At 40.1% G+C, this 11862-nt stretch overlaps 1 protein-coding gene across 1 annotated transcript; it reads right to left on the bottom strand.

The window, feature by feature from the left end:
• Nucleotides 1-208: 208 nt before the first annotated feature.
• Nucleotides 209-11071, bottom strand: LOC130721126 (plant UBX domain-containing protein 10). The gene is made up of 4 exons (XM_057571861.1): nucleotides 10067-11071; nucleotides 1326-1496; nucleotides 936-1139; nucleotides 209-681 (listed from the first exon to the last, which is right to left on the bottom strand). Exons 1-4 carry the CDS (start codon nucleotides 10844-10846, stop codon nucleotides 454-456), a joined length of 1383 nt encoding a protein of 460 aa, XP_057427844.1. The 5' UTR covers nucleotides 10847-11071; the 3' UTR covers nucleotides 209-453.
• Nucleotides 11072-11862: the final 791 nt, after the last annotated feature.

The following is an 11862-nucleotide window of genomic DNA, read 5'->3' as shown; positions in this document are numbered from 1 at the left end:
GAAAGTTATAGTGTGGACCAATTTTGAAATAGTCCACCGGTGATCCACTATTATGATATTTTAATTGATGATTCTAAATGAACAACTGGATCATTGGTGTACCACTTCAAAATTGGTCCAAACTCCCTACTATGACCAACATCAATTACCGTTTCAAAGGAAAAGAGCAGGGTTGGATACAATGACCACACCAAAAACCAAAACCATATTCTGAAATTCTGAAACATTTAATTGGAAACAAAATATACAGATAAACAACAAGGGGAGTTTCCTAAACAAGTATATATCATTATTCTAAATGATCTCCAAGTAAATCTATATGCTTGATTCAATGCAAAATACGAGAAACCAAAACTACGGAAACCACCACAGTCTATTATATCTAACATTATAATTGTTCACCAAGTCAATTTTTTTTTTTTGAATTGAGAAGGGAAACACCAGAGTGTCCCTCTAACTGAGCTCCACAAACAGGCTGGCCTGAGGATGCAATCCTGCTTCCTTCAATGACAATGTCAGTTTTTCTTGTCCATAAACGACCCGCGGAAAATTGGAGACCAGGCTGTAGCTATCAGCTTCTAAACAACCCAATGAGTCAACATAGTCATATACAGACTGAATTGTCACTGTGTTGTTGAACCTCCTTTCCTTGCGTTCACCAGTTGGAAATCGTACCAAAACCTAATAATTTTGATTGGGAAAAAGTAAACAGAGATGTCATGCAAATGACATAACCAAACAAATCTGAACAGAGAAAAAAAATGAGACACTAAAGAGGGAAGGAAAAGTAATATAAAAACACTGAGAAACAAAAGCAAATATCTGATACGTAAGCAAAAATAAAAATGAAATCTCACATAGTGAAACTGCATAAGCTGAACAGATATATGAACTAATCAAACATGCCAAGAAAGCTAAATCTTCAGATACTTTACCTGTGTAACATTAGGCCCTTTTGCAGGTTCTTCACCAAGGGACTCAGCTTTTTGTTGACGGATTTTAGCTAATGCAGCTTGTTTCTCTGCAGCTTCACGTGCTTCTCTTTCACGAGCCTCCTCTTCCTCCTTGCGCTTCCTCTCAGCTTCAGCAGCTTCCCTTGCAAGACGTTCTTGTTCTTCTCTTCTCTGCCGTTCCCTAGCCTGGACATACATACAGCATTAATCCACTGCAACAATAACACTGCATGTTCTTTTGAAATAAAGGCCCCGTGCAAAGGGAAGTTGAGAATGGGAAAAAAAAGAGTCAAACAATAGTGTGTACTGTGTAGAGGCCACACAAAATGACAAAATGACAAAATGAACAACCGTATAATACAAAAAGCATACTTGATCAGCTTCAAGTGCAGCTCTGTATGCAGCATCTTGCTCCTCCCTTAACCGGATATTATTTCTTCTTTCTTCTGCATCAAGCCTTGCTGCAACAAGAGTTGGGGAGCTTTCTTCAAGCACTCGCTGTAGCATCGCTAGCATCTCCTCCGGGGATTTTGGCCCTTCAACCTGGATCACAAAAAACAGATTGACCAAAAAAGCATTGTTATCAGACTACTTCGTTAACTAAATATCAATAAAACATAAAAACACATTCTTTATAGAAAAATGTACTAATGGATAAGTGGTATAAGTATAACTATTTGACACCACCAATTAAAATCTCCCTCATAAGATGATTCAATACAAACTGAAGAGGAAGAAAATATTTTGAAGTGACAAAGGACCCAGTCAAACAACATAAAAATACAACCGAGTGGTCGACATCTCGTCCCACTAGGTGGGATTTGTTATATGGATCAAAGGTTGACTATCAAGGAATTGAATATCCAACTTATTTACGCACATGTGTGAATCTTCACCTAGCCAACACCAGTTCTCGCTATACGATAAAAGAAGATACTTGACCTATGTACTTCCCATGGTGGTGGTTAAAGTCATCTAATGCTCTAGCAGTCTAGCTCTGGAAATCAAATTCCATATTAAGAAAACGGAATTCCTAAAGATCATTCTATTCAGCTTCACAATAATCTCAATGATATGAAGATGGATATCATGGCAGAAGTAATATGGGAAAGTAATTATCAAAATAAAAGAATTCTGCAGAAGATGTCTTTATATTTAAGTCTTGTGTTAAATTTAACACACCATTTCACACATCGATTTACAAATGGAATTGGAAGGTTTCAAAATTGAGCTAAACAAACAGGAAATCATGGTAAAGTGTACTGTATGAGCTATTGTTTCTCTACTCTCGCTGCTAATCTATTTTATGCAAAAACTCACATATAGTATAGGGCATTGTAATTGAGCCGCATCTGGCAAATTAATCATACATGAAGCAAATATTCATCACTCCGGAACTAAACATACATAAATTGATGATAAACTTCAGGCTTTGCATTCCTAATAATGTTTTTGAAAATTAATATTACTGCCATACTTCCTCATATAGGACCAGATCTTAGGAGGACTAGAAAATCATGTCTCAGTTTACGCAAATTATTTGTAAAATAGAGAAACAATTGTGTTGAGATATGTAGATAAAATAAATAGGGAATAAATATATTTAGTATATTTTATCTTTTATTAGGATAGATCTTTTCCTTATTTAGCTATCCCTAAACTCTTGTATATATATATGTACTCAGCTTCATGGAATAATCAATCAGAATATTTCATTCAAGTTGGTACCAGAGCTTTCTGATTCAAGTCTCCCTCTGGTTTACTAGTTTAGTTTAGGGTTTCAGCCATCGTAGGCTAACCCTTATTTTTACCAGTTAGAATTCCGGAAGCAACCACCGGCCGCCACCACTGCTGTTGGCTGCTGCTACCATAGTCCGCTGCTGCCACCACTGTGTCGTGATCAGCCGCCACCGCCAGCCGCTGCCGTCGCCGCCGGTCGCCGCTGACAATTTTTCTGGGTTTGCTTGTTTTTATTCCAGGATTCCTCTTCTGTGGTTCGTTTCTGTGTTTGAGGTCTCTTGTTTCTGTTTTTTGGCCTGTTCCAGTCAGTGAGCCTTTCGTTTGAAGTGTGTTTGGATTTGTTTGGTTGCGGTTGTTTTCCCTGTCTCTGTTTGTTCTTTTTCTTCATGGAGGATTTGCTGAAGGATAAGTCTCCCAAGGGTGAGAAGAAGAGTCTCATCTCATTTGCTTTTTCTGGGACTCCTGTTATCACTTCTGAGAAGTTGAATGAGGCAAATTATCTAGATTGGTCCAATGCTGTTGAGATCTGGTTTTTGGGTCAAGGTTTGTCCGAGCACCTTACTAAAAAGTGTGCTGATATTGATGCTTCTGAGAAGAAGGAATGGGAGAAGGCTGATTATCAACTTGTTTCTTTATTATACCAGGCAATTGAACCTAGACTGATTGTTCACTTTCGTCCCTACAAAACATGTTATGATGTGTGGAAAAAGGCACAGGACATCTATGCTAATGATATTCAGCGGTTGTATGATTCAGTACGTAATTTGGCAAATCTCCAGATGACTGATCTTAATTTGCCGTCTTACCTGAATAAGGCACAATCTACCATTGTGGAGCTGAAGTCAATGCTGGTTAATGACGATTTGAAGAAGGTGCTGGAGAAACTTGACAATATGTTCATGGTGTTTGTTTTGCATGGTCTCCATAAGGATCTGGAATCTGTTCGAAACCAGACCCTTACTAATCCCAATATTCCTACAGCGGAGGAGCTTATTAATCGTTTACTTCGTGTTCCTTCATCTGCCACTTCAGCTAGACTTGAATCTCATACAGCCTCTGATTCCTCTGCTCTCATATCAAATTCTTTTGAGTCAGGGGGTCGAGGTCGTGGTCGTAAAGGTGGTGGACGTGGAAGAGGAGGTAGAGGAAATCTCCATTGTTCTTACTGTAAGAGGGATGGACACACACAGGATCGTTGTTACTCTCTAGTTGGGTTTCCAGACAAAACTGCTAATGTCGCACAGTCTATGGAGTCCAAGGTTGAATCTGATGGTGCAAAGAACCACTCATTCTCAGCTGATGAGTACAAGGAATATCTCCAGCTGAAGGGCGCTCAACGATCATCTTCGTCAGCAACTGTTGCTCAAACCGGTAATTCTACAGTTTGTTACTCTCATTCTACACCTGTTGGATCCTGGGTTTTGGATTCCGGTGCCTCAGATCATCTCACTGGTAATCCTTCCTTTTTCTCTAACTTATCTTCACCCAAAACTACACACCATGTTACCCTTGCAAATGGCTCGAAAGTACAAGCCACCGGTGTTGGGCAGACATCTCCTCTTCCTACACTACCTTTGAGTTCTGTTCTATTAGTTCCGGGATGTGCTTTTAATCTTATTTCTATCAGTAAATTAACCAAATCATTAGGTTGTGCCATAACTTTTACCTCTGATTCCTTCTTTATACAGGACCGGAGTACGGGACGGATGATTGGAGCAGGATCTGAATCACATGGTCTCTATTATCTACAACAACCATCTTCTGCAATTTGTGCGGCTGCTGCTGAGTCTCCGAGTTTACTTCATCGTCGTCTGGGACATCCGAGTTTGGACAAATTAAAGAAGATGGTGCCTTACTTGTCGCAGTTAGAGTCTTTGGAATGCGAGTCATGTCAGCTTGGGAAGCATGTTAGGTCGTCTTTTCCTAGTAGTGTCAATAAAAGGGCCCTACATCCATTTGATGTCATTCATTCTGATGTTTGGGGTCCAAGTCGTGTTTCTTCTATCTTAGGATATAGGTATTATGTCAGTTTTATTGATGATTTCTCCAGGTGTACTTGGATATTTTTAATGAAAGATAGATCTGAGTTGTTTAGTATCTTTCAAAATTTTTGTCATGAAATTGAAACTCAATTTGATAAGAAAATTCGTGTTCTGCGAAGTGATAATGCTAAAGAGTATTTTTCTGATTCCTTTAACTCTTTTATGAAGTCTCATGGCATTATACATCAGTCTAGTTGTCCACATACACCCCAACAAAATGGGGTAGCTGAGAGAAAACATAGACATATTGTGGATACGGCTCGTACTTTATTGATCAATGCTAATGCACCTTTAAAGTTTTGGGGTGAAGCTGTTTTGACTGCAGAATATTTGATAAATCGGATGCCATCATCTGTTTTGGGTAATCAGATTCCTCATTCCATGTTGTATCCTAGGGAATCTTCATTTTGTGTTCTGCCTCGTGTCTTTGGTTGTACTTGCTTTGTTCATGATCTTTCACCAGGTCGTGATAAGATGTCTGCTCGGGCTGTCAAATGTGTCTTTTTAGGTTACTCTCGTGTTCAAAAAGGGTATAAGTGTTACTCTCCATCCACACATAAGTTCTACACTTCTGCAGATGTCACGTTCTTTGAAGATACACCTTACTTTGTTACAACTGGTCAACAATCTGATCTAGATATCTTTCCTGTGGTTTTACCTGTTCCTCAAGTGTCTATGTCACCATCTTCGGTCGTTACTCCTCAAGCAGACACTTCCACTCCATCAGCGCCAGCTCCTGATATGTCTCGTTATCGCATTACTTATGAGCGTCGCCCACGACGTACTGTAACGGATGAGCCCCACGACTCAGTTTCTGCAGGAAATGAGACATGTGATTTGGTTCCTCATCCAGCCTCCTCTCCTGCTTCGGATCCTGTTGACTTGCCCATTGCCCTTCGGAAAGGTAGTCGTTCTACTCGTAATCCCCATCCTATTTATAATTTTCTCTCATATCATCGCTTGTCCCCTGCATACTACGCTTTTGTTTCTACCATATCTTCCATTATTGTACCTAAGACTATACAGGAGGCCCTATCTCACAAAGGTTGGCGTCAAGCGATGATTGACGAGATGACAGCTTTAGAGTCTAATAATACATGGGAGCTTGTTCCTCTTCCTGCAGGGAAATCTATTGTTGGGTGTCGTTGGGTCTTTAATGTTAAAGTAGGCCCTGATGGACATATTGATCGATTGAAGGCTCGTCTTGTTGCCAAAGGGTACACTCAGGTTTATGGCTTGGATTATAGTGATACTTTTTCACCAGTTGCAAAGATGGCATCTGTCCGTTTATTTTTGGCCATGGCTGCTATGCGACATTGGCCCTTGTTTCAGCTGGATATTAAAAATGCTTTCTTACATGGTGATTTGGAAGAAGAGATCTATATGGAGCAACCACCGGGGTTTATTGCTCAGGGGGAGTCAGGACTAGTTTGTAAATTGCAAAAGTCTCTGTATGGTCTGAAACAATCACCCCGAGCTTGGTTTGGCCGTTTCAGCAATGTTATTCAGCAGTTTGGGTTAGTTCGTTGTGAAGCGGATCACTCAGTCTTCTTTAGGTGTTCATCCTCAAAGACGTTCATTTATCTTGTTGTCTATGTGGATGATATTGTAATCACCGGTGATGACCAAGAGGGCATACAAGCTCTTAAGCAGCACCTGTTTCAGCATTTTCAGACTAAGGATCTTGGATCTTTGCATTACTTTCTTGGGATTGAGGTAGCTCAGTCAAAGTCTGGCATTGCTATTTGTCAAAGAAAGTATGTGCTTGATATTTTGGAAGAAACAGGCCTTCTTAACTGCAAGCCTGCGGATACTCCTATGGACCCTAATGTGAAGCTTCTGCCTAACCAGGGGGAGCCTTATTCTGATCCAGGAAGATATAGGAGGTTAGTAGGAAAGTTGAATTATCTCACAATGACCAGGCCTGATATATCATTCTCTGTTAGTGTTGTCAGTCAGTTTTTAAACTCTCCTTGTAAGAGTCATTGGCAGGCTGTTATTCGGATACTTCAATACATAAAAGGGTCGCCTGGAAAAGGTCTTGTTTATACTGATAGAGGTCATACTAGTATTACTGGATATTCAGATGCGGATTGGGCAGGTGATGCAGGTGATAGGAGATCCACCTCTGGTTATTGTGTTTTTATTGGTGGAAATCTCATCTCTTGGAAGAGTAAGAAACAAAGTGTTGTTGCTAGATCAAGCACCGAAGCTGAGTATCGTGCTATGGCTCATACTACGTGTGAGCTCTTGTGGTTGAAGCACTTACTTCAGGAGTTGAAGTTTTGTGCGATTACTCCTATGAACTTAGTATGTGACAATCAGTCAGCTTTACATCTTTCTTCTAATCCGGTTTTTCATGAACGAACAAAACATATAGAAGTTGATTGTCATTTTATTAGGGAGAAGATTCTTTGTGGTACTATCAAGACTTCTTCTGTTTGCTCTCAAGATCAGCTGGCTGATATTTTTACCAAGTCTTTACGAGGTCCCCGGATAAAATATATGTGACAAACTGGATGCATACGATTTATATGCTCCAACTTGAGGGGGAGTGTTGAGATATGTAGATAAAATAAATAGGGAATAAATATATTTAGTATATTTTATCTTTTATTAGGATAGATCTTTTCCTTATTTAGCTATCCCTAAACTCTTGTATATATATATGTACTCAGCTTCATGGAATAATCAATCAGAATATTTCATTCAAGTAATTGAAAGTTCATGTCTTTAATGATACAGCCTGGAAAAAATTTATGTACTAAATATTATCTACGCAGAAATCTATCCAATTAGTAGGGATTGATATAGTTATAAATTTATGTTTTTATACAAAAGAAAAATTTTGGTAGAAATTTTACCGAAGTTTTATTATCTAAAACAAAGTGTGCCATGCTGATAAGTTTCATTAATATCATGCAGTCATTGTTTGCAATTCATAATTAAAATCATATCATCACACGATTTTGCAATTTCGCAGACAGGATCCCGAGTTGTGAGCAAAATTGCATATCCGTGTGATCACATAGAATAATAGAAAAGACAATCTGGGCTGCGAAATCGCAGGATCAGTGCATGCATGATCCCACTTCTGCAGGTTTCCAGGTCGGATTCATGATTGGATGCAAAAAAAGAATGGGAAAAAAACCCCAAAAACTGAAGATGAAGTTAACCCGATCCTGAGATATCTTCAATCCTAAGTAATGAAATTGAAGCCCACTCCCTCTCAATCACAATTTCAATCCTAAGTAATGAAATTGAAGCCTGCTCCCTCTCAATCACAATTCACATACGTTTTCCGCTCTTTGTTTTCTGAGTGTGACGAAACACTAATATGAGGAGTGAGTCTTTGTTCTGACTCAGACTCACAGTGATTCACCCTATCACTCAATTCTCTCCCAGAGTCAGACTTTTAGTTTCATGTTATGAGACACTTGTGAATCGTGTTACATTGGATGTTATGCTAATTCAGCTATATTGAATAATGGATTATAAATTTTTGTGTAAGTTGAGTTTAATGATGTGATTTACAAGATATTTTCCTTATCTATGGTAAATTTTATGCATGTGTATGTTTAAGTATACTTCTACTTTATGGTAGAATCTTATGGTTAAACTTACCATTATACTATATTCGATCTAGCAACCCCTCCCAATTCTAGACAGAATCATGACTTTGACAACATTGCATGCAACTCTATAATAGACTCAATCCTCAATTAAGGAGGTGTATGAAAGTAGAAAAGGAGACACGGGCGGTTGATGCCTTGGGGAATTATCACATCCAAAGAAAGGGTAGCTGAAGAAGAAGAGAGGAAAGCAAAAAATGAAAGCAGAAAAAAACTGGACGGGTGGGGTGGATTCAGGGTGCATGAAGAAAGAGGGGAACTGAGGAAGCATGATATGGTTAAAAAGGAAAAGAGGGGGAGGGGAAGCTAGGGTAGATAAAATATTGAATGAGTTTTGGGAGAGGTAACTCTTGGGCCTGCAAACATAAACACCTGAGATTATTTATGTAATGTGTTACTTCTTTGTATCTATGGAATTCTAGATTGCAAATTTGCAATCAGAATCAGGATACTGGGAGATAGGATTCCCTGCTAGTAAGGAACTCTCTCTGTTTTTGTTGTCTCAAACACCGAGGACCGTTCAACTTAGTATTACAGCTCCTAATCTGGGAGACCTGAATGATTCAAAAAAGATTGAAGGTAGGCTGAAGCAATTGAAATGAAAATGAATGGGATAAACAGTAGAGGTTCCAAATGGTGCAAGGCATGTTCGCATAACTGCTGTGCCAAAGGAGGATCAATCGATCAGTGAGTCCAAACATCTCAACAGAGACAGAAGATAGCTGGGGAACTGTGATGATAACAGCAGATGGTTGTTGAGAAGAGAGGATAAGGAGGCTGGAAGTGGAGAATGATATTTCCAAACCAACCAAGTTTCAGAATGGAGAAGGTAACCGTGGCAGCTAGCTGTGTAGAGGGAAGGTGATTTACTTTTTAACTTCTTAGTCACGGAGACGGGAAAACATATCCCAATGCACAAACGGAGAAGCAATATTTTCACGTCAACTTAAACATGAATGACTGTTGAGCTCAGCGGAAATCCAAACACACACTTAAGCTATTAGAGTGCAAATAGTCACTTTTCAAACCATGTTAGGTCAACGTAAATACAGGCCAAGGCACAAGGAAGAAACTTCAACTTCTCCAAATACTGATATTATGGCATTAATTTTTCCTTTTACTTTACGTGTCTCATAACGGAAACTTTGGATTTCACGATGAATATAACTAAAACAAAACAAACTATTGACACTTTGCATGTTTGGGTTCAGCAACATTATTCCGCATTTCCCCCTTATCTCTGCTCACGTACCATGTCAACATACTAACAGAGGCTCTAGCATGCTGAAAACTGAATTTGGTGAGAGTGAATTTTCTCACTCCCCATTCTTATTCTCTCAACAAAGCTCTACACATCTAAGACTGTTCAAAACTCCAATCAAAATTAAGTTAACTGGTTAAACAGACCACAATCTGGTCCAATTTCTTCACCTTAAGAAAAACATACACATAAAGGGACAAATTTCAGCCAAGTCATTTCCTGGCACCTAGCCAAGAACTAGGGTATAACTAAAATGTGAAAGCATATAATCCTATAAATCATTCACATCCAATATACAGTGAAACAATTGAACAAAACAAGATCAATCACTGAAACAACAGCATAATAATTCTCCATTTTAGTTTCAAATTCAATCAATAAATTAAAGAATAAATATATATGACAAAATGAAGCTAAAACATGAAGTAGAAAGAGGACCTGTTGAAGCAGCGCAATTCTCTGGTTGGTAGCTGCCATGACCAGAGCACAGAATGGAAAACGAGAAGCCTTCAAGCTATTACTCATCTTAAAACCTTCGCTAGCGCGAATGCTACCACCCCAGCAAACAAAATTCAGGTTCACAAACGCCGCAAGAGTCTCAGAGCAGAGCGTCCTCTGGCAGAACAACGGCGTATCAGGGTGATCAGGGGAATGCAGGTAAACAAACAGAAGCTGGAACGAGTTCCTTGACCGCTGAAGCGCATCCATGAAACCCTCCGTCACGAAATTCGGCCTCACCGACCCGTAATCCCGCTCAAACGCCGCCACAAAATCCATCGCTTCCGACGTCGCCGAAAGCATCGGCGCCGAACCGGAGGACGACGCGCCGGAGCCCGAGCCCCCGCCGCCGCCTAAGCCCATGAATCCCAAGGAGTAAGAGAGAACACCGCCGGCGGCCCAAAGGCCTAACCCGATGGCGCCGGAAACTAACCCTAGGCTGCCAGAAATGACGGAGACGGGTAACTTGATGAGCTTCCATGCCAGACCGGGAGGAGGCGGTGGCGGTTGTTCTGGTTGAAGGAGATGCTCAGTGACGTCGTTATTGTTATTGTTGTTGTTGTCGGTGTCGGTGGTGATTGGATTGGTGGTGGTGGTGAAGGAGGAGATGGCGAGTTCGAGGTCCCAGCCATGGGCGGCGAGGATCTCGGTGCAGAGGTCGGGATCTTCCAAACCGGTGATCGCTTGGAAATACGCCAATTTATCTGCTACATCTGCCATTTTTGTGAAATTGAACTCGAATTCGAATCCGAAAACACGAACACCAATTGAATTGAATTGCAGAAGGAGAAGAAGGAGGAAGAAGAAGAAGCGATTTGTAGGTAGAAATCAATTGAATTTGAAGGTTTTGGGGTTTTTCTCTTCCATTTTTCTTTCTATCACTCTCGTCTTCCTCTTACTCTGTCGTTGTCATTCACTTCTCCTCTGAGTCTGTGTATTCTGAAATGAAAGCGCTTAAATACAATTTGGCCTTTATCTACTGGCCCAATTTCCTCATATGATATCAAGGTTTTTTGTGATTTTTTTTGGGTCCATCAAATATGGACAAGTCGAAACTAGTCGGAATTTAGACAATCTTGTTTTAACCGGATGTTACAGGTCATCTTTCTCCATCTCAATCATCTTGTGAGTAGTCGCCTGCCGGGGAGCACTTTCGCCTTAAGTCGTGTGATATACTCATCGGTTGTGTAGATGCTTCTCCTCCTTCCTCCTTTTGATGTGATATTGAGCTCTTGACATTCTAGGGAGTTACCTGGTGGAAATAAATTGATGGACGAATTTTAAGGCTAAGTCATCCCCAGCTTCGGAAGGGTCTTGGTGGAAAGAGACGGGAACCAACACAATGTTCACTTCTGTAGGGTTATAGCGAGAAAGTACGATAGATTCTTGCATGGTTACCCCAATGAACATCATGGCGCTAGTTTAAGTGTCGAGATGTACCTAAGAGTCGGAATCTCTTATGTATGGCACAATATATGTCATTCATACAATGCTCATCGGAGTCTGGTTGCGCATGATGGTCTCCTGAACGGGTGCAAAAAAGAAGTTGGTTACTGTTGTCGACGGAGAAGAGAAATTATGCTAAGGTTCTAAAATCCACATTGGTGACACATAGATGATAGATCACTTAATAAATTTTATTCCTTTTTGAAAGTAACCAAACGAAATTGCCACAATTCATCAAGAAAAGAGTTTCTAACAATCCTACTATGATGAATGCGCTAGGGTTTCTAGCC

Source organism: Lotus japonicus, chromosome 5, assembly GCF_012489685.1.
Source record: "Lotus japonicus ecotype B-129 chromosome 5, LjGifu_v1.2".
Taxonomy (NCBI): domain Eukaryota; kingdom Viridiplantae; phylum Streptophyta; class Magnoliopsida; order Fabales; family Fabaceae; genus Lotus; species Lotus japonicus.
The sequence above is the reverse complement of the archived record's forward strand: the minus strand, read 5'-3'. Positions and strand labels throughout refer to the sequence as shown.

Excerpts from the sequence above, each read along its gene's own strand:
- LOC130721126 (XM_057571861.1), bottom strand. The coding sequence starts at position 10,846 with ATGGCAGATGTAGCAGATAAATTGGCGTATTTCCAAGCGATCACCGGT. Across the intron at positions 1,140-1,325 it reads CTGCACTTGAAGCTGATCAA|GCTAGGGAACGGCAGAGAAG; the intron begins GTATGCTTTTTG and ends ATGTATGTCCAG. Across the intron at positions 682-935 it reads AAGGGCCTAATGTTACACAG|GTTTTGGTACGATTTCCAAC; the intron begins GTAAAGTATCTG and ends CAAAATTATTAG.